At 43.3% G+C, this 22,950-nt stretch overlaps 1 protein-coding gene and 1 pseudogene across 1 annotated transcript; both read right to left on the bottom strand.

Annotated features, from left to right (window-relative positions):
- LOC124002817 overlaps positions 1-22,950 on the bottom strand; it is a 49,752-nt pseudogene that overhangs the window by 14,825 nt on the left and 11,977 nt on the right.
- Positions 13,403-18,020, bottom strand: LOC124002808 (cilia- and flagella-associated protein 251-like). Its single transcript, XM_046310562.1, has 2 exons — positions 17,104-18,020; positions 13,403-13,525 (listed from the first exon to the last, which is right to left on the bottom strand). The coding sequence occupies exons 1-2, from the start codon at positions 17,452-17,454 to the stop codon at positions 13,451-13,453; spliced, it is 426 nt and encodes a 141-aa protein (XP_046166518.1). The 5' UTR covers positions 17,455-18,020; the 3' UTR covers positions 13,403-13,450.

The raw sequence follows: 22,950 nt of genomic DNA, 5'->3' as shown, positions 1-22,950 counted from the left end.
CTTCCTCCTTTTTCATTCTGAAATGTTCTTTCACAATAACAGCATCTTCTTCCTTCATTATAACAGTCTCATCTTCCTCCTTTTCATTCTGAAATGTTCTTTCACTATAACAGCATCTTCTTCCTTCACTATAACAGTCTCATCTTCCTCCTTTTTCATTCTAAAAGGTCCTTTATCTTCTTTCACTGTAACCTCATCCTCTTCTTCAATGTTCAGCACCAGAACTTCTTTCTAAAACAGCAGACCCCCTCTTCTATAGCAGGGATGAGTAGTTTAGTGAGCTCATGGTCAGGGATGTTATCTAGCTAGTTAGCATTAGCGAATAGCCTAGTGCTAGGCTCAGCATAAATCTTGAACAAGTTTGCAAATTAGGTTACAGTTAACCAGTTAATACGTCAACAGAACTGTGTTTAAAACACTGAGATTAGATAATGTACATTAAGATGGTCTAAAGCGTCAATCTTTCACTTTTATGTTGGCTAGCAAGCTACCGACGTGGTCGAAAGAGTTGGCGCCTTGTTGTTCCTGAAGAAGCGTCCGTCCAGTCCATTATACGTCACGCAAGAAGAGACAACTGAAAGATGCTCGTCGCCATCTGCTGGCTGGAGTGGGTAACGCAGTTTGGAAACAATAGTTACAACACTTTTCGTATTGGAAAGAACGTCATAATTATTTAATAATAAGCTGATACATTTTCTCTTCCTAATAATTCGTTCCTGTACACAGACGTAGAAGCTCAATATGAAAATGTAGATGATTAATAAATACTTATATGAATAGGTAGTGTGTTGATATACATTTTCTCTGTTAATTTTTCACATTCTTTTTTATCTACATGTGACCATACTATTCCCTTAAAGATCTGTAGTGCTTTACACTAAGAACAACACCTGGTCCAGACAAAACATTAAGAATGTCAAATATTTAAGTTACTTTGCACGGGGTATGGTAGTAGGTGCCAGGCGCACCGGTTTGTGTCAAGAACTGCAACGCTGCTGGGTTTTTCAGCTCAACAGTTTCCCATGTGTACCAAGAGTGGTCCACCACCCAAACAGTGGTGGTTTGTGCCGTTTAAGATTAGGCAGGACGATTTGTTTTTCCATGAGCATGGCCTTAATTCTATTTCAGCATATTGGACGACTGTCATTCATATGTCCTCACCCTGTTCAATGTAACAGCAATAGGTTTAGGCTACTACATGATACTCTAATTGTCCCTATACCCATCATGAGGTAGCAACCTAGCCTATGAATGAAAGTTTAGAATGTAGGTTCACACAGGTCGAGAGAACATTTTGCGATGACAGACAGTGACACATAGACAGACAGTGACACATTCAATACTGCCTTGCACACTCTCGCCTGCATCTAGCTGAAATAGAGATATCACTGGACAAATTCAGGTATGTTTATCCCCGTTTTGTTCCATTTAAACGTTTGTCAACAGAATCGGTGGAATGAATACACCCCTGATCATGCATAAACACAGTTTCACTTTCATTACAGACACGTTGTATTCCTTCTTGCATCTATGTGCTCTCCTCTTATCACCTTCTCCCTTTGTTTCTGTACTTCAATGCACAACACATCAGCTGTATGTCACCAGGAGAAAAAACCTTTCCAAGCCAAACCATTTCATAACTGAAACACACAGCTTACATTGTTGTCACCATATTAGCTAAAATAACATCATAGTCAACAGAGCTAATAGAACTAACTCGTTTGTAAACCTGCTACAATCATGCAGTAACGTTACAGTGTACAGTCAGTAAGCAGTTTAGCACTTACCTTGGCGGGTCCCAGTGGCAATAAATTAGTCAAACCAAAAGCTGGCCTTGACTTGGAAGAGTTCCAGTGTTGTGTTGGATAGTCATAGCCAGCTAGCTAACATAGTGCTCTGTTTGAGCCAAGTGTTTGAGTAGACTAAACTAGATAGCTGCATTTGCTAGCTAAGTAAGTGAAACTGAAAGTGGAAAATAAATGACGAAATATCTCTCTCTCGCTTCTCCTTCATTTTGGAATAAAATAATTTGTTCAAAACTGTTCAACTATTGTATTTTTCTCTCTTTTAGTCAACTACTCACCACATGTTATGCACTGCAGTGCTAGCTAGCTGTAGCTTATGCTTTCAGTACTAGATACATTCTCTGATCCTTTCATTGGTTGGACATCATGTCAGTTCATGCTGCAAGAGCTCTGATGGGTTGGAGGATGTCCTCCGGAAGTTGTCATAATACTGTGTAAGTCTATGGAAGCCTTGAGAACCATAATCCTCCCAGGTTTTGTATTGTGGTCAATGTATCCAGAGGAGGATGCAAAATGGTATGTTTTAATAAATTATTTGGTGATGTGATTATATTTAGTATAGTTTTATCTAAAAAGGACCACTTTTAAATATTTTACCATTTTTATTTTTCTGAAAATAACTGAGGACGATGGTCCTCCCCATCCTCCTCTGAGGAGACCCCACTGCACCCAAAGGACATCCAGCCAACTTGACACAATTGTGGGAAGCATTGGAGTCAACATGGGCCAGCATCCCTGTGGAATGCTTTCGACACCTTGTAGAGTCCATGCCCCGACGTATTGAGGCTGTTCTGAGGGGAAAAGGGGAGGGTCCAACTCCATATTAGGAAGTTGCTCCAGATGTTTGGTATAATCAGTGGATATATCTGCCATTTAGCAGACACTTTTATCCAAAGGGATTTGCAGTCATGTGTACAAACACTTTACATATGGGTGGTCCCAGGAATCAAACCCACTACCCTGGTTTAACAAGCACTATACTCCACCAATTGAGCTACAGGACCACAAGGAATGATCAAGGAATGACGCAGATAAACACACACAGCCTGAGTTTCAAAAATATAATTGAATCAAAGACCGTAACATTGAAACTGACATACTTCATATTAGACGTAGACCGATTAATTAGGGCCGATTTCAAGTTTTTTATTATTATTTTTTTAATCATGATCGGTACTCTACTTCATATTTAGTTACAATCAAATATTATTTGTCACATGTGCTGAATACAACAGGTGTAGATCTTAACGTGAAATGCTTACTGACAAGCCCTTAACCAACAACGTAGATGAGAAAAATAAGGGTTAAGAAAATATTCCCAAAATAAAAAGTTTACAAAAAAGTAACACAATAAAAAACAAAACGAGGCAAAATACAGGAGGTACCAGTACAGAGTCAATGTGGAGGCTATATACAGGGGTACCAGTACAGAGTCAATGTGGAGGCTATATACAGGGGGTACCAGTACAGAGTCAATGTGGAGGCTATATACAGGGGGTGGTACAGAGTCAATGTGGAGGCTATATACAGGGGTACCAGTACAGAGTCAATGTGGAGGCTGTATACAGGGGTACCAGTACAGAGTCAATGTGGAGGCTATACAGGGGGTACCAGTACAGAGTCAATGTGGAGGCTATATACAGGGGTACCAGTACAGAGTCAATGTGGAGGTTATATACAGGGGGTACCAGTACAGAGTCAATATGGAGGCTATATACAGGGGGTACCAGTACAGAGTCAATGTGGAGGCTATATACAGGGGGTACCAGTACAGGGTCAATGTGGAGGCTATATACAGGAGGTACCAGTACAGTGTCAATGTGGAGGCTATATACAGGAGGTGCCAGTACAGTGTTAATGTGGAGACTATATACAGGAGGTGCCAGTACAGAGTTAATGTGGAGACTATATACAGGGGGTACCAGTACAGAGTCAATGTGGAGGCTATTTACAGGAGGTACCAGTACAGAGTTAATGTGAAGGCTATATATATGAGGTACCATTACAGAGTCAATGTGGAGGCTATATACAGGGGGTACTGGTACAGAGTCAATGTGGAGGCTATATACAGGGGGTACCGGTACAGAGTCAATGTGGAGGTTATATACAGGGGGTACCAGTACAGAGTCAATATGGAGGCTATATACAGGGGGTACCAGTACAGAGTCAATGTGAAGGTTTGCTCGTGTTTCTTGGCCCAAGTCTCTTCTTCTTTTTGCTGTCCTTGAGTAGTGGTTTCTTTGCAGCAATTCGACCATGAAGGCCTGATTCACACAGTCTCCTCTGAACAGTTGATATTGAGATGTGTCTGTTTGTTCAACTTTGTGAAGCATTTATTTGGGCAGCAATTTCTGAGGCTGGTAACTCTAATGAACGTATCCTCTGCAGCAGAAGTAACTCTGGGTCTCAATAAAATGCAAATGAATTACTTAAAAATCATTAAATGTGATTTTCTGGATTTTTGTTTTAGATTCCGTCTCTCACGGTTGAAGTGTATCTATGATAAAAAATTACAGACCTCTACATGCTTTGTAAGTAGGATAACCTGCAAAATCGGCAGTGTATCAAATACTTGTTCTCCCCACTGTATAGCCATATTATAATGTATGAAAAGGCTTGTTCGTTCACATGTCATGAATTCACTATGACATGATATTTGTATCACGACTTTTATTATGTAATATATCATATGGGTTGAAAAGTGTTTTATTAGAAAAGTATGAAAATCAGTATGAAAATCAAAAGTCACGTGCCGAATACAACTGGTGTAGACCTTAGTGAAATGCTTACTTACAAGCCCTTAACCAACAATGCAGTTAAGAAAAATACTTGTGAAGTAAAAAAAAATAGTTATGTTTGAAAAAAAAATGATTATATAAAAGTAACAAATAATTAATAAAGAGCAGCAGTAAAATAACAATAGTGAGGCAATGTGGAGGCTATTTACAGGGGGTACCGGTACAGAGTCAATGTGCCGGGGCACCGGTTAGTCAAGGTAAATGAGGCAATATGCACATGTAGGTAGAGTTAAAGTGACTACGCATAGATAATAAACAGAGAGTAGCAGCAGCGTAAAGGGGTGGGGGGGGGGGGGCAGTCCCTCTGACACCGCCTGGTATAGAGGTCCTGAGTGGCAGGAAGCTTGGCCCTAGTGATGTACTGGGCAGTACGCACTGCCCTCTGTAGTGCCTTGCGGTCAGAGGCCGAGCAGTTGCCAAACCAGGCAGTGATGCAATCAGTCAGGATGCTCTCGATGGTGCAGCTGTAGAACGTTTTGAGGGTCTGAGGACCCATGACAAATCTTTTCAGTATCCTGAGGGGGAATGGGTTTTGTCGTTCCCTCTTCACGACTGTCTTGGTGTGCTTGGACCATGATAGTTTGTTGTTGATGCGGACACCAAGGAACTTGAAACTCTCAACCTGCTCCACTACAGCTCCGTTTACATATGAGATGAGTATGTAAACAAAGTGGCATAGTTAAAGTGGCTAGTGATACATGTATTACATAAGGATGCAGTCGATGATATAGAGTACAGTATATACGTATGCATATGAGATGAATAATGTAGGGTAAGTAACATTATATAAGGTAGCATTGTTTAAAGTGGCTAGTGATATATTTACATCATTTCCCATCAATTCTCATTATTAAAGTGGCTGGAGTTTAGTCAGTGTCAATGTCAGTGTGTTGGCAGCAGCCACTCAATGTTAGTGGTGGCTGTTTAACAGTCTGATGGCCTTGAGATAGAAGCTGTTTTTCAGTCTCTCGGTCCCAGCTTTGATGCACCTGTACTGACCTCGCCTTCTGGATGATAGCGGGGTGAACAGGCAGTGGCTCGGGTGGTTGATGTCCTTGATGATCTTTATGGCCTTCCTGTAACATCGGGTGGTGTAGGTGTCCTGGAGGGCAGGTAGTTTGCCCCCGGTGATGCGTTGTGCAGATCTCACTACACTCTGGAGAGCCTTACGGTTGTGGGCGAAGCAGTTGCCGTACCAGGCGGTGATACAGCCCGCCAGGATGCTCTCGATTGTGCATCTGTAGAAGTTTGTGAGTGCTTTTGGTGACAAGCCGAATTTCTTCAGCCTCCTGAGGTTGAAGAAGCGCTGCTGCGCCTTCTTCACGATGCTGTCTTTGTGGGTGGACCAATTCAGTTTGTCTGTGATGTGTATGCCGAGGAACTTACTAAACTTACTTAGGAACTTACTAAACTTACTACCCTCTCCACTACTGTTCCATCGATGTGGATAGGGGGGTGTTCCCTCTGCTGTTTCCTGACGTTGACGTTGAGTGTGAGGTTATTTTCCTGACACCACACTCCGAGGGCCCTCACCTCCTCCCTGTAGGCCGTATTGTCGTTGTTGGTAATCAAGCCTACCACTGTTGTGTCGTCCGCAAACTTGATGATTGAGTTGGAGGCGTGCGTGGCCACGCAGTTGTGGGTGAACAGGGATTACAGGAGAGGGCCCAGAACGCACCCTTGTGGGGCCCCAGTGTTGAGGATCAGCGGGGTGGAGATGTTGTTGCCTACCCTCACCACCTGGGGGCGGCCCGTCAGGAAGTCCAGTACCCAGTTGCACAGGGCGGGGTCGAGACCCAGGGTCTCGAGCTTGATGACGAGCTTGGAGGGTACTACGGTGTTAAATGCCGAGCTGTAGTCGATGAACAGCATTCTCACATAGGTATTCCTCTTGTCCAGATGGGTTAGGGCAGTGTGCAGTGTGGTTGAGATTGCATCGTCTGTGGACCTATTTGGGCGGTAAGCAAATTGGAGTGGGTCTAGGGTGTCAGGTAGGGTGGAGGTGATATGGTCCTTGACTAGTCTCTCAAAGCACTTCATGATGACGGAAGTGAGTGCTACGGGGCGGTAGTCGATCCAAGGTTTTGCCAGCCCTGGTTGCGCAATCGATATGCTGATACAATTTAGGGAGTCTTGTTTTCAGATTAGCCTTGTTAAAATCCCCAGCTACAATGAATGCAGCCTCAGGATGTATAATATAATAATTTACATTTACATTTAAGTCATTTAGCAGACGCTCTTATCCAGAGCGACTTACAGTCATGTGTGCATACATTCTACGTATGGGTGGTCCCGGGGATCGAACCCACTACCCTGGCGTTACAAGCGCCATGCTCTACCAACTGAGCTACAGAAGGACCATAGATCCCAGTTTGCAAAGAGTCAAATAAAGTTCGTTCAGAGCCATCGGTGTCTGCTTGGGGGGGGAATATATACGGCTGTGATTATAATCGAAGAGAATTCTCTTGGTAGATAATGCGGTCGACATTTGATTGTGAGGAATTCTAAATCAGGTGAACAGAAGGATTTGACTTCCTGTATGGTTTTGTGGTCACACCACGTCTCGTTAGCCATAAGGCATACGCCCCCGCCCCTCTTCTTACCAGAAAGATGTTTGTTTCTGTCGGCGCGATGCGTGGAGAAACCCGCTGGCTGCACCGCCTCGGATAGCGTCTCTCCAGTGAGCCATGTTTCCGTGAAGCAAAGAATGTTACAGTCTCTGATGTTCCTCTGGAATGCTACCCTTGCTCGGATTTCATCAACCTTGTTGTCAAGAGACTGGACATTGGCGAGAAGAATGCTAGGGAGTGGTGCACGATGTGCCCGTCTCCGGAGTCTGACCAGAAGACCGCCTCGTTTCCCTCTTTTTCGGAGTCGCTGCATGGGATCAATTCCGTTGTCCTGTTTGAAAGGCAGAACACAGGATCCGCGTCGCGAAAAACATATTCTTGGTCGTACTGATGGTGAGTTGACGCTGATCTTATATTCAATAGTTCTTCTCGACTGTATGTAATGAAACCTAAGATGACCTGGGGTACTAATGTAAGAAATAACATGTAAAAAAAAAAAAAAACTGCATAGTTTCCTAGGAACGCGAAGCGAGGCGGCCATCTCTGTCGGCGCCGCAATTGTTACAATTGTTACCAGTACCCAGAGTGGCTCTCCCAGTACCCAGAGTCCAGTACCCAGAGTGGCCCTACCAGTACCCAGAGTCCAGTACCCAGAGTGGCCCTACCAGTACTCCCTTGGCTGAGAAGCAACCCCATACTTGAATGGTCTCAGGATGCTTTACTGTAGGCATGACACAGGACTGATGGTAGCGCTCACCTTGTCTTCTCCGGACAAGCTTTTTTCCAGATGCCCCAAACAATAGGAAAGGGGATTCATCAGAGAAAATTACTTTATCCCAGTCCTCAGCAGTCCAATCCCTGTACCTTTTGCAAAATATCAGTCTGTCCCTGATATTTTTCCTGGAGAGAAGTGGCTTCTTTGCTGCCCTTCTTGACAACAGGCCATCCTCCAAAAGTCTTCGCCTCCTGTGCGCGCAGATGCCCTCACACCTGCCTGCTGCCATTCCTGAGCAAGCTCTGTACTGATGGTGCCCCGATCCCGCAGCTGAATCAACTTTAGGAGCCGGTCCTGGAGCTTGCTGGACTTTCTTGGGCACCCTGAAGCCTTCTTCACAACAATTGAACCACTCTCCTTGAAGTTCTTGATGATCCGATAAATGGTTGATTTAGGTGCAATCTTACTGGCCGCAATATCCTTGCCTGTGAAACCCTTTTTGTGCAAAGCAATGATGACGGCACGTGTTTCCTTGCAGGTAACCATCGTTGACAGAGGAAGAACAATGATTCCAAGCACCACCCTCCTTTTGAAGCTTCCAGTCTGTTATTCTGGAAGAATTTGTTCTTAACTGACTCGCCAAGTTAAATAAAGGTAAAAAATAAAATAAAAAATTTGAACTCAATCAGCATAACAACGTGATCTCCAGCTTTGTCCTCGTCAACACTCACACCTGTGTTAACGAGAGAATACTGACATGATGTCAGCTGGTCATTTTGTGGCAGTGCAGTGGAATGCAGTGGAAAAGTTTTTGGGAGATTCAGTTTATTTGAATGGCAAAGAGGGACTTTGCAATTAATTGCAATTCATCTGATCACTCTTCATAAGATTCTGGAGGATCTTCAAATTGCCGTCATACAAACGGAGGCAGCAGACTTTGTGAACATTAATATTTGTATAATTCTCAAAAAGTTTGGCCACGACTGTACATAGGTATTCCTTTTGTCCAGATGTGAAAGGGCAGTGTTGAGTGCAATAGAAACCTGGCACCATCCCTACGGTGAAGCGTGGTGGTGGCAGCATCATGGTGTGGGGATGTTTTTCAGCGGCAGGGACTGGGAGACTAGTCAGGATCGAGGGAAAGATGAACGGAGCAAAGTACAGAGAGATAGTTGATGAAAACCTGCTCAATAGCACTCAGGACCTCAGACTGGGGCAAAGGTTCACCTTCCAACAGGACAACGACCCTAAGCACACAGCGAAGATAACATAGAAGTGGCTTTGGGACAAGTCTGATTGTCCTTGAGTGGCCCAGCCAGAGCCCGGATTTTAACCCGACCGAACAACTCTGAAGAAATCCTGAAAATAGCTGCACAGCGACGCTCCCCATCCACCCTGACAGATCTTGAGAGGATCTGCAGAGAAGAATGGGAGAAACTCCACAAATACAGGTGTGCCAAGATTGTAGTGTCATACCCAAGGTGGCTTGAGGCTATAATCACTGCCAAAGGTGCTTCAACAAAGCACTGAGTAAAGGTTCTGAATACTTATTTAAATGTGATATTTCAGTTTTAATTTTAAAATGCATTTGCATACATTTCTAATCCTGTTTTTGCTTCGTCATTATAGGGTGTTGTTGTGCAGATTCATGAGGAAAACCTCCCAATTGAATCAATTTCAGAATATTCCAGTAAATTCAGGAAGTAAACTGAAAATTCCAATTATCTTCTATGGTTTTCAATGAGGAAAATGTGGAATTTGGTTTACTTTCTGAATTGACTGGAAATTAAATGGATTTGACTCCAACCCTGGTTTTACTACAAAGCTGTCAGCGTCATCATTTAGTCAATCAATGTTATAACGCATAAAGCTCACAGATGTGCCTATTCTCATTCAGAGTAAATTATTCTAATTGAATAAAACAGAATTAAACAAATCAAATGTATTATGCACCTGAATAACTTCAACAACCTGGTTGATTCTCTGGTTGATTCTCTGCTCAACAACACTGATCGCGCCAAACTTTGCTGTGTGTCCAGGCTGTCACTTCTGTCATCGGCTACTAACACCAGTGCTGCACCTTTGTCCTTGAGAGACTGGATGACTGCTTCCTGCTCCCTCTTCCATAGTGGGAACACTGCTGACTCAACATGGGCTTCCTGGTTATGAAAGAAAGTGTGATGGTCAATGGTAGCCTCTCCCATTGTTTGAAGCAGTTGTAGTCTTTGTTGGCATGTATCCAGACCCCAGAATGGTAGTAGAAAGGAGCCTGTTCCCCGCATGCTTCCTCACAATCATTGTCTGGATCAACCACACCCCTACCTGACCACAGGACCAGTATTGCTGTCTGATCTTCATTCCTACAGCCTTCATTACCGTCCCTGGAGTCTCTTCACTGTCTGATTTTCATTCCTACAGCCTTCATCACCATCCCATGTAGTTTATTAGGCTACTGATGAAATAAGTTATGAACTTCACAGGGTGGTGAAAGTGCATGTGATGAGCTTGATGCTTCTTTCCAATACATTTTGAGGTTCTTATTCTGGTGACATGATGATCGATGCTTGGTTGCCATTTGACAAATAAAATAATAATCCCATCATTCGGGTAACAACGTTTATTCAACCAGTGGGAGGCTTGTAAATGCCACCAGGAAAGTGGAAAGAGGAACTCTTCATTGAGACAATAATACACAGCAATCCATGGGCGAGTTGTGGTGGATATTATAAACTAAGGATCTGCTGTAGTCCGAGTCAAACCAAGATTCTTTATTTCTGAGCTCAGAGAGAATAACAGAGTTACACAGCGCAGTGTAGACAGTCTGAATTCCTGAAGCATTGGGTGATTAGCACATATCTTTATAGTTTCCTGTTCCTGGGCGGGACTTTATTCATACAAGGACACAGGTGTAAATTGGTTTGCAACACAGGATGATACTCCCAAGAACAGGAGCTTATAATAGGACAGTTTCACAAGGTTAGTCACATACTCAGTTATGTGGACACACATACAACTAACATTTTCCATTACAGAGTCTGAACATTTTCATTTCATTAAATCATCAGTGGGCCAACAATGCAAATGTCAACAATGGAACTAATGCATCACATCCAAATATCACTTGATTATCTGTAGTGCTGGAGGAATGACACACCCAGATAAACACACACAAAGCGTTTAAAAAAAGGACAGTTTAAAAGAAGGAACCTGATCTTCTTTATATTCAAACTGACAGATTCCATATTCAATTCATGTTTTCTAATAAAAACAAACAAATATATGTTTGAGTATACCCTGTACCATTTAATTTCATCTGGTAAAGACTGGTAAACACATTGTCAGTCAACAATATAAGACAACGGGAGCACTGTGTATGTTCTCTGATGAATTTTAAGTCAATGTGATGTGAAATATCAACATACACGCTAAGAGAAGTAATTTCTCTCTCCTGTGTGGATTCTCTAATGACGTTTAAGTGACTTATGAGTAATATGTTTTCCCACAGTCTGAGCTTTTCTAAGCCTTCTCCTTTGTGTGCAGTCTAATGTGTTCTTTCATGCTTCCTAAATGGGCAAATGGTTTGCACCCTTGGAGGAGTGGTAAGGCTTCTCTCCTGTGTGTATTCTCTCATGTCGTTTCAGCTCCCCTGACCGAATGAAACACTTTCCACAATGGGAGCAGTGGTAAGGCTTCTCTCCTGTGTGTATTCTCTCATGTTGTTTCAGGTTTCCTTTCTGGTTGAAACACTTTCCACATAGGGAGCAGTGGTAAGGCTTCTCTCCTGTGTGTATTCTCTCATGTTGTTTCAGCTCCCACGGCAGGTTGAAACACTTTCCACATTGGGAGCAGTTGTAAGGCTTCTCTCCCGTGTGTATTCTCTCATGTTGTTTCAGCTTCCCCGAATGGACGAAACACTTTCCACATTGGGAGCAGTTGTAAGGCTTCTCTCCCGTGTGTATTCTCTCATGCCGTTTCAGCTCCCCCAAACGGACGAAACACTTCCCACATTGGGAGCAGTGGTAAGGCTTCTCTCCTGTGTGTATTCTCTCATGTTGTTTCAGGTTTCCTCTCTGGTTGAAACACTTTCCACACTGGGAGCAGTGGTAAGGCTTCTCTCCTGTATGTATTCTCTCATGTTGTTTCAGCTCCCCCACCTGGTTGAAACACTTTCCACACTGGGAGCAGTGGTAAGGCTTCTCTCCCGTGTGTATTCTCTCGTGCTGTTTCAGCTCCCCTGACCGAATGAAACACTTTCCACATTGGGAGCAGTGGTAAGGCTTCTCTCCTGTGTGTATTCTCTCATGTTGTTTCAGGTTTCCGCTCTGTTTGAAACACTTACCACATAGGGAGCAGTGGTAAGGCTTCTCTCCTGTGTGTATTCTCTCGTGTTGTTTCAGATCCCCCGATTGGACGAAACACTTTCCACATTGGGAGCAAGGTTTCTCCCCTGTGTGTATTCTCTCGTGAGCTTTCACTGGGAGCAGTGGAAAACTCTTTCCACACTGGGAGCAGTGGTAAGGCTTCTCCCCTGTGTGCATTTTCTCATGTTGTATCAGGTCCCATAACCGGTTACAACCCTTTCTACAGTGGGAGCACTGGTGTCGTCTTGCTAGTTTGGACGTCCCTGGCTTTGGTTCCTCCGAGTCTGGCCTTTCTCCTGCCAAAGACAGTGTTATTTTTAAATAGAGACCCGAATGAAACCACATGATAAAACAACCTTTCTACGAGGGTAAATCCTAAATCAGATCTCTCAATAACCCGAGGCCAGACTCGGGCGTAAAATAAGTCTTCACTTTTAATGATGGCAAAGACACGACAATATTCAATTCATATTTTCTAATAAAAACACACAAATATATTTTTGAGTATACTTTGTACCATTCAATTTCATGTGGTATAAACAAGTAAACACATTCTCAGTCCACAATATAAGACAATTGGGAGCACTGTGTATGTTCTCTGATGAATTTTAAGTCAATGTGATGTGAAATATACATTTACACACAAGGAGAAGTCATTATTCTCTCCTGTGTGGATTCGCACGTTTTTTACGCTACTGATGAGTAAAATGCCTTCCCCCCCAGTCTGAACATTTGTAAGGCTTCTCCCCCCATGTGAGGTCTCATGTCTTCTTTCAGGTGTCCTAATTGGGTAAAAACCCATTGCACGCTGGGATCAGTGGTAAGATTTCTCCCGTGTGAATTCGCTCGTGCTCTTTCAGGCTTCCTGACCGGCTAAAACTCTTTCCACACTGGGCGCAACGGAAAGGCTTCTCCCCTGTGTGTATTCGCAAATGATCTTTGAGGGTGTCTAACCGCTTAAAACTCTTTCCACACTGGGAGCAATGGTGAGGCTTCTCCCCTGTGTGTATTCTCCCATGTCTTTTCATGTTTCCTAACTGGTTAAAACTATTTCCACACTGGCCGCAATGGTATGGCTTCTCTCCTGAGTGTATTCGCTGATGAGCTTTCAGGCTTCCTAACAGGCTAAAACTCTTTCCACACTGGCCACAATGGTATGGCTTCTCTCCCGTGTGTGTCCTCTCAGGTCTTTTCAGGCTTCCTAACTTGATCTGGGAGCAGAGGTGTCGTCTTGATGTTGTGGAGGTCTTTGGTTCCTCCAAGTTTGGTTTTCCTCCTGCCAAAGACAGTGTTTATATAAAAAGAGACCAGAATGAAACCTCCACTCTCCAATTTTGTGTAAATTTGTTTACATTGCTTTGCCAAGATAATCCATCCACGTGACAGGTGTAGCATATCAAAAAGCTGATTAAACAGCATTACACAGGTGTACCTTGTGCTGGGCACAATAAAAAGCCACTCTAAAATGTACAGTTGTCACACAACACAATGCCACAGATGTCTCAAGTTGAGGGAGTGTGCAAATGGATTGGGGACTGCAGGAATATCCACTGGAGCTGCTACCAGAGAATTGAATGTTGCATTCTCTACCATCAGCTGCCTCCAATGTCTTTTTAGAGAATTTGGAAGTCCGTCCAACAGGCCTCACAACCGCAGATCAAGGACCTCCACATTGTCTGAGATCAGCCACCCGGACATCTGATGAAACTGAGGAGTATTTATCCTTGAGGACTATTTAACAAAGCCCTTTTGTGGGGAAAACTAATTCTGATTCGATGGGCCTGGCTCCCAAGTGGGTGGGCTTACGCCCCAACAGACCCACCAATGGCTGTGCCCCTGCCCAGTCATGTGAAGTCCATAGATTAGGGCCTAATAAATGTATTTACGCTGACTACTTTCCTAATTTGAACTGTAAATCATTGAAATTGTTGTTTTCATATCTGTTCAGTATATACATACAGTGGGGAGAACAAGTATTTGATACACTGCCGATTTTGCAGGTTTTTCTGCTTACAAAGCACGTAGAGGTCTGTCATTTTTTATCATAGGTACACTTCAACTGTGAGAGACGGAATCTAAAACAAAAATCCAGAAAATCACTTTGTATGATTTTTAAGTATTTAATTTGCATTTTATTGCAGGACATAAGTATTTGATCACCTACCAACCAGTAACAATTCCGGCTCTCATAGACCTGTTAGTTTTTCTTTAAGAATCCCTCCTGGTCTCCACTCATTACCTGTATTAACTGCACCTGTTTGAACTCGGTACCTGTATAAAAGACACCTGTCCACACACTCAATCAAACAGACTCCAACCTCTCCACAATGGCCAAGACCAGAGAGGGTGTAAGGACATCAGGGATAAAATTGTAGACCTGCACAAGGCTGGGATGGGCTACAGGACAATAGGCAAGCAGCTTGGTGAGAAGGCAACAACTGTTGGCGCAATTATTAGAAAATAATTAGTAACACACTATGCCGTCATGGATTAAAATCCTGCAGCGCACGCAAGGTACTCCCTGCTCAAGCCAGCGCATGTCCAGGCCCGTCTGAAGTTTGCCAATGACCATCTGGATGATCCAGAGGAGGAATGGGAGAAGGTCATGTGGTATGATGAGACAAAAATAGAGCTTTTTGGTCTAAACTCCACTCGCTGTTTTTGGAGGAAGAAGAAGGATGAGTACAACCCCATGAACACCATCCCAACCGTGAAGCATGGAGGTGGAAACATCATTCTTTGGGGATGGATGGATGGGGCCATGTATCGCGAGATCTTGGTCAACAACCTCCTTCCCTCAGTAAGAGTATTGAAGATGGGTCGTGGCTGGGTCTTCCAGCATGACAACGACCCAAAACACACATCCAGGGCAACTATGGAGTGGCCCCGTAAGAAGCAACTCAAGGTCCTGGAGTGGCCTAGACAGTCTCCAGACCTGAACCCAATAGAAAATTGTTGGAGCGAGCTGAAAGTACGTATTGCCCAGCGACAGCCCCGAAACCTGAAGGATCTGGAGAAGGTCTGTATGGAGGAGTGGGCCAAAATCCCTGCTGCAGTGTGTGCAAACCTGGTCAAGAACTACAGGAAACATATGATCTCTGTAATTGCAAACAAAGGTTTCTGTACCAAATATTAAGTTCTGCTTTTCTGATGTATCAAATACTTATGTCATGCAATAAAATGCAAATTAATTACTTAAAAATCATACAATGTGATTTCCTTGATTTTTGTTTTAGATTCCGTCTCTCACAGTTGAAGTATACCGATGATAAAAATTACAGACCTCTACATGCTTTGTAAGTAGTAAGACCTGCAAAATCGGCAGTGTGTCAAATACTTGTTCTCCCCACTGTGTATAGAGAACCAGTCAAAGGTGGACACACCTACTCATTCAAGGGTTTTTCTTTATTTTTTAAAACTATTTTCTACATTGTAGAATAATAGTGAAGACATCAAAACTATGAAATAACACAAATGGAATCATGTAGTAAACAAAAAGTGTTAAACAAATCAAAATATATTTTATATTTGAGATTCTTCAAAGTAGCCACCCTTTGTCTTGATGACATCTTTGCACACTCTTGGCATTCTCTCAACCAGCTTCATGAGGTAGTCATCTGGAAAGCATTTCAATTAACAGGTGCCTTGTTTAAATATTAATGTGTTTTTCCTTCTGAGTGCGTTTGAGCCAATCAGTTGTCTTGTGACAAGTTAAAGGGGTATACAGAAGACAGCCCTATTTGGTAAAAGTCCAAGTCCAAATGGCTCAAATAAGCAAAGAGAAACAACAGTCCATCATTACTTGAAGACATGGTCAGTCAATACCGAATATTTCAAGAACATTGAAAGTTTCTTTAAGTACAGTCGCAAAAAACATCAAAAGCTACGATGAAACTGGCTCTCATGAGGACCTCCACAGGAAAGGAAGACCCACTCACTTCACTACTTACCAGCCTCAGAAATTGCAGCCCAAATAAATGATTTACAGAGTTCAATTAAGAGACACAACTCAACATCAACTGTTCAGAGGAGACTGTGAATCAAGAAGCATGAGCAATCGACCAGTGGAAATCTGTCCTTTGGTCTGATGAGTCCAAATTTGAGATTTCCGGTTCCAACCGACATGTCTGTGAGACGCAGAGTAGGTGAACGGATGATCTCCACATATGTGTTTCCCACCGGGAAGCATTGATGAGCATTCATGAGTGATGGTGCTTTGCTGGTGACACTGTTTGTGATTTATTTAGAATTCAAGTCACACTTAACCAGCATCGCTACCACAGCATTCTGCAGCGATACACCATCCCATCTGGTTTGTGCTTAGTGGGACTATCATTTGTTTTTCAACAGGACAATGACCCAACCACAACCAGGCTGTGTAAGTGCTATTTGACCAAGAAGGAGAGTGAAGGAGTGCTGCATCAGATGACCTGTCCTTCACAATCACCCAACTTCAACCCAAATTGAGAAGAATTGAGATGAGTTGGACCGCAGAGTGACGGAAAAGTAGCCAACATGTGCCCAGCATGTGGGAACTCCTTCAAGACTGTTGGAAAAGCATTCCAGATTAAGCTGGTTGAGAGAATACCAAGAGTGTGCAAAGTTGTTTTTGTATTAGTCTGGGACAGCCCTATTGGGAAGAGATACCAATGGGCAGATCTATTTTATTTGTTCAAACTAAACTACAGCACTTACTTTGATGTGTCAAATCTGATCCTTTCTTCTCTTCTCCTCCTCTCACAGTTCCACTCACATCACATTGAAGTGAACTTAACTTAAGTAGAATGCCCCTTAAAAACCACACATTAATTCAACAACTGCATAGTTTGTGCCCGTTTTTAGGACAGTACTCACTGTGTTAATCTGATATTCTGACTCCTCCTCTTTCACTCCCAAAACGTCTTCCTCCTTCACCTTTACTGAGATAGAACCTTTTAGAGAGGAAGAGGATGCTTTCTCTTCTTTCCCTATAACAGCCTCCTCTTCCTCCTTTTTCATTCTGAAAGGTTCTTTCTCTCCTTTCACTGTAATATCCTTCTCTTCGTCTTTCACGACAATGTCCAGCGCCAGAGCATCTTTCTCTCCTTTCACTGAAATATCCTCCTCCTCTTCGTCTTTCACGACAATGTTCAGCGCCAGAGCTTCTTTCTCCGGACAGCAGACATCCTCTTCTTTAGCAGGGGATGAGTAGTTTAATGAGCTCATGGTCAGGGATGTTAGCTAGCTAGTTAGCATTAGCGAATAGCCTAGTGCTAGGCTCAGTATCAATCTTTAACACATTTGCAACTCGAACAAGCAAATTAGGTTCAAGTTAACGTCAACTGAAATGTGTTTTATACACTGCGATTAGCTAATGTACATTAACATGGCCTAAAACGTCAATATTTCAGTTTTATGTTGGCTAGCAAGCTACCGACGTGGTTGAAATAGTATCCGTGTTGTTGTTCCTGAAGGAGCGTCCGTCCAGTCCATTATACGTCACGCAAGAAGAGTCAACTGAAAGACGCTCATCGCCATCTGCTGGCTGGAGTGGGTAACGCAGTTTGGAAACAATAGTTACTACACTTTTTGTATTGGAAAGAACGTCATAATTATTTAACAATAAGCTGATACATTTTCTCTTACGTCTTACAACTAATACTTTCCTGTACACAGACGTAGACACGTAATATGAATATGTAGATGATGAATAAATACTTCCATGAATAGGAAGTGTGTTTATACACATTTACTCTGTTAATTTTTTTATCTAGATGTGACCATACTATTCCCTTAAAGCTACGCTACAAAGCTACAACAGGTGTAGACATTACCGTGAAATTCTTACTGACAAGACCTTAACCAACAATGTAGTTAAGAAAAATAAGAGGTAAGAAAAAAAGTTACACAATAAAAAAACTATACCGTGGCTACAGAGTCAATGTGGTGGTTATATACAGGGGGTACCGGTACAGAGTCAATGTGGAGGCTCAGCCACGCTCAAGATCCTAAACGATATCTTAACCGCCATCGATAAGAAACATTACTGTGCAGCCGTATTCATTGATCTGGCCAAGGCTTTCAACTCTGTCAATCACCACATCCTCATCGGCAGACTCAACAGCCTTGGTTTCTCAAATGATTGCCTCGCCTGGTTCACCAACTACTTCTTTGATAGAGTTCAGTGTGTCAAATCGGAGGGTCTGCTGTCCGGACCTCTGGCAGTCTTTATGGGGGTGCCACAGGGTTCAATTGTTGGACCGACTCTCTTCTCTGTATACATCAATGATGTCGCTCTTGCTGCTGGTGAGTCTCTGATCCACCTCTACGCAGACGACACCATTCTGTATACTTCTGGCCCTTCTTTGGACACTGTTAACAACCCTCCAGGCAAGCTTCAATGCCATACAACTCTCCTTCCGTGGCCTCCAATTGCTCTTGAATACAAGTAAAACTAAATGCATGCTCTTCAACCGATCGCTACCTGCACCTGCCCGCCTGTCCAACATCACTAATGTGGACGGCTCTGACTTAGAATACGTGGACAACTACAAATACCTAGGTGTCTGGTTAGACTGTAAACTCTCCTTCCTTCTTATCTTCCTCACTAGCTTTAAGCACCAACTGTCAGAGCAGCTCACAGATTACTGCACCTGTACATAGCCCACCTATAATTTAAACCCAAACAACTACCTCTTTCCCTACTGTATTTAAAAAAATATATATATATTTTACTCCTTTGCACCCCATTATTTGTATTTCTACTTTGCACATTCTTCCACTGCAAATCTACCATTCCAGTGTTTTACTTGCTATATTGTATTTACTTTGCCACCATGGCCCTTTTTTTGCCTTTACCTCCCTTATCTCACCTCATTTGCTCACATCGTATATAGACTTGTTTATACTGTATTATTGACTGTATGTTTGTTTTACTCCATGTGTAACTCTGTCGTTGTATGTGTCGAACTGCTTTGCTTTATCTTGGCCAGGTCGCAATTGTAAATGAGAACTTGTTCTCAACTTGCCTACCTGGTTAAATAAAGGTGAAATAAAATTAAAAATTAAAAAAGTGTATCCATGATAAAAAATGACAGACCTCTACATGCTTTGTAAGTAGGAAACACTGCCGATTTTGCAGGTTATCAAATACTTGTTCTCCCCACTGTATAGCCATATTATAAAGTATGTAAAGGCTTGTTCGTTCACATGTCATGAATTCACTATGACATGATATTTGTATACGTTTTTTTAGACTTTTATTATGTAATAGATCATATGGGTTGAAAAGTGTTTTATTAGAAAAGTATGAAAATCAAATTGAATATAATTTTTATTCACGTGCCGAATACAACCGGTGTAGACCTTAGTGAAATGCTTACTTGCAAGCCCTTAACCAACAATGCAGTTAAGAAAAATACTTGTAAAGTACAAAAAAAGTCCCTCTGACACCGCCTGGTATAGATGTCCTGAGTGGCAGGAAGCTTGGTCCTAGTGATGTACTGGGCCGTACGCACTGCCCTCTGTAGTGCCTTGCGGTCAGAGGCCGAGCAGTTGCCAAACCAGGCAGTGATGCAATCAGTCAGGATGCTCTCGATGGTGCAGCTGTAGAACATTTTGAGGATCTGAGGACCCATGACAAATCTTTTCAGTATCCTGAGGGGAAATAGGTTTTGCCGTACCCTCTTCACGACTGTCTTGGTGTGCTTGGACCATGATAGTTTGTTGGTGATGAAGAAGAAGAATGGGAGAAACTCCACAAATACAGGGGTGCCAAGATTGTAGTGTTATACCTAAGGCGGCTTGAGGCTATAATCACTGCCAAAAGTGCTTCAACAAAGCACTGAGTTAAGGTTCTGAATACTTATTTAAATGTGATATTTCAGTTAATTTTAAAATGCATTTGCAAACATTTCTAAAATCCTGTTTTTGCTTCGTCATTATAGGGTGTTGTTGTGCAGATTCATGAGGAAAACCTCCCAATTGAATCAATTTTAGAATATTCCAGTAAATTCAGGAAGTAAACTGAAAATTCCAATTCTCTTCTATGGTTTTCAATGAGGAAAATGTGGAATTTGGTTAACTTTCTGAATTGACTGGAAATTAAATGGATTTGACTCCAACCCTGGTTTTACTACAAAGCTGTCAGCGTCATCATTTAGTCAATCGATGTTATAATGCATAAAGCTCACAAATGTGCCTGTTCTCATTCAGAGTAAATTATTCTAATTGAATAAAACAGAATTAAAAACAAATACAACCTGATTGATTCTCTGCTCAACAACACTGATCACGCCAAACCTTTTTCCTTGAGAGACTGGATGACGGCTTCCTGCTCCCTCTTCCATAGTGGGAACACTGATGGCTCAACATGGTTTTCTGAGGGATGACGGCTTCCTGCTCCCTCTTCCATAGTGGGAACACTGATGGCTCAACATGGGCTTCCTGGTTATGAAAGAAAGTGTGATGGTCAATGGTAGCCACTCCCATTGTTTGAAGCAGTTGTAGTCTTTGTTGGCATGTATCCAGACCACAGAATGGTAGTAGAAAGGAGCCTGTTCCCCGCATGCTTCCTCACAATCATTGGCTGGATCGACCACTCCCCCACCTGACCACAGGACCAGAATTACTGTCTGATCTTCATTCCTACAGCCTTCATCACCGTCCCTGGAGTCTCTTCACTGAGTAAGTATAGATAGCACTTTGAGATATCCCTCTAGTGGTGTGGGGGCTGTGCTTTGGCAAAGTGGGTGGGGTTATATCCTTCCTGTTTGGCCCTGTCCGGGGGTGTCCTCGGATGTGGCCACAGTGTCTCCTGACCCCTCCTGTCTCAGCCTCCAGTATTTATGCTGCAGTAGTTTGTCGGGGGGGCTAGGGTCAGTTTGTTATATCTGGAGTACTTCTCCTGTCCTATTCGGTGTCCTGTGTGAATCTAAGTGTGCGTTCTCTAATTCTCTCCTTCTCTCTTTCTTTCTCTCTCTCGGAGGACCTGAGCCCTAGGACCATGCCCCAGGACTACCTGACATGATGACACCTTGCTGTCCCCAGTCCACCTGGCCATGCTGCTGCTCCAGTTTCAACTGTTCTGCCTTATTATTATTCGACCATGCTGGTCATTTATGAACATTTGAACATCTTGGTCATGTTCTGTTATAATCTCTACCCGGCACAGCCAGAAGAGGACTGGCCACCCCACATAGCCCGGTTCCTCTCTAGGTTTCTTCCTAGGTTTTGGCCTTTCTAGGGAGTTTTTCCTAGCCACCGTGTTTTTACACCTGCATTGTTTGCTGTTTGGGGTTTTAGGCTGGGTTTCTGTACAGCACTTTGAGATATCAGCTGATGTACGAAGGGCTATATAAATAAATTTGATTTGAGTATAAGAAACCTCTCCCATTCTACTTGTCTATTATCTTTGTTTAGAAATAGTCATTTGTGTGACTTACTGATTTCCCTACAATTCATTTTAAGGATTTAGAAATATAGAAATGGTAGAACGAGGAATGTCAGAGTCTGGAATATAAATATATACAATTTGTTTAAAATGTATATGATGGTGTGTCTAGACATTATGGACCGTATATGAATATAAAAGGTGTGTACAGCAGTAGTTATATAGGATGAGCCTTGACTAGAATACAGGGTGGAGTACTGGGTGGTAGACGGCTAGTAACAGTGACTAAGTTCAGGGCAGGGTACTGGGTGGTAGACGGCTAGTAACAGTGACTAAGTTCAGGGCAGGATACTGGGTGGTAGACGGCTAGTAACAGTGACTAAGTTCAGGGCAGGATACTGGGTGGTAGACGGCTAGTAACAGTGACTAAGTTCAGGGCAGGATACTGGGCGGAGGCCGGCTAGTAACAGTGACTAAGTTCAGGGCAGGATACTGGGCGGAGGCCGGCTAGTAAAAGTGACTAAGTTCAGGGCAGGATACTGGGCGGTAGACGGCTAGTAACAGTGACTAAGTTCAGGGCAGGATACTGGGCGGAGGCCGGCTAGTAACAGTGACTAAGTTCAGGGCAGGATACTGGGCGGTAGACGGCTAGTAATAGTGACTAAGTTCAGGGCAGGATACTGGGGGGGGTGGACGGCTAGTAACAGTGACTAAGTTCAGGGCAGGATACTGGGTGGTAGAAGGCTAGTAACAGTGACTAAGTTCAGGGCAGGGTACTGGGTGGTAGACGGCTAGTAACGGTGACTAAGTTCAGGGCAGGATACTGGGCGGTTGACGGCTAGTAACAGTGACTAAGTTCAGGGCAGGATACTGGGCGGTGGACGGCTAGTAACAGTGACTAAGTTCAGGGCAGGGTACTGGGCGGTGGACGGCTAGTAACAGTGACTAAGTTCAGGGCAGGGTACTGGGCGGTAGACGGCTAGTAACAGTGACTAAGTTCAGGGCAGGATACTGGGTGGTAGACGGCTAGTAACAGTGACTAAGTTCAGGGCAGGATACTGGGTGGTAGACAGCTAGTAACAGTGACTAAGTTCAGGGCAGGATACTGGGTGGTAGACGGCTAGTAACAGTGACTAAGTTCAGGGCAGGGTACTGGGTGGTAGACGGCTAGTAACAGTGACTAAGTTCAGGGCAGGATACTGGGCGGTAGACGGCTAGTAACAGTGACTAAGTTCAGGGCAGGATACTGGGTGGTAGACGGCTAGTAACAGTGACTAAGTTAAGGGCAGGATACTGGGCGGAGGCCGGCTAGTAACAGTGACTAAGTTCAG

The sequence above is a fragment of the Oncorhynchus gorbuscha genome, linkage group LG18, assembly GCF_021184085.1.
Source record: "Oncorhynchus gorbuscha isolate QuinsamMale2020 ecotype Even-year linkage group LG18, OgorEven_v1.0, whole genome shotgun sequence".
Classification (NCBI taxonomy): Eukaryota; Metazoa; Chordata; class Actinopteri; order Salmoniformes; family Salmonidae; genus Oncorhynchus; species Oncorhynchus gorbuscha.
This window is presented reverse-complemented; position numbering and strand designations above follow the sequence as displayed.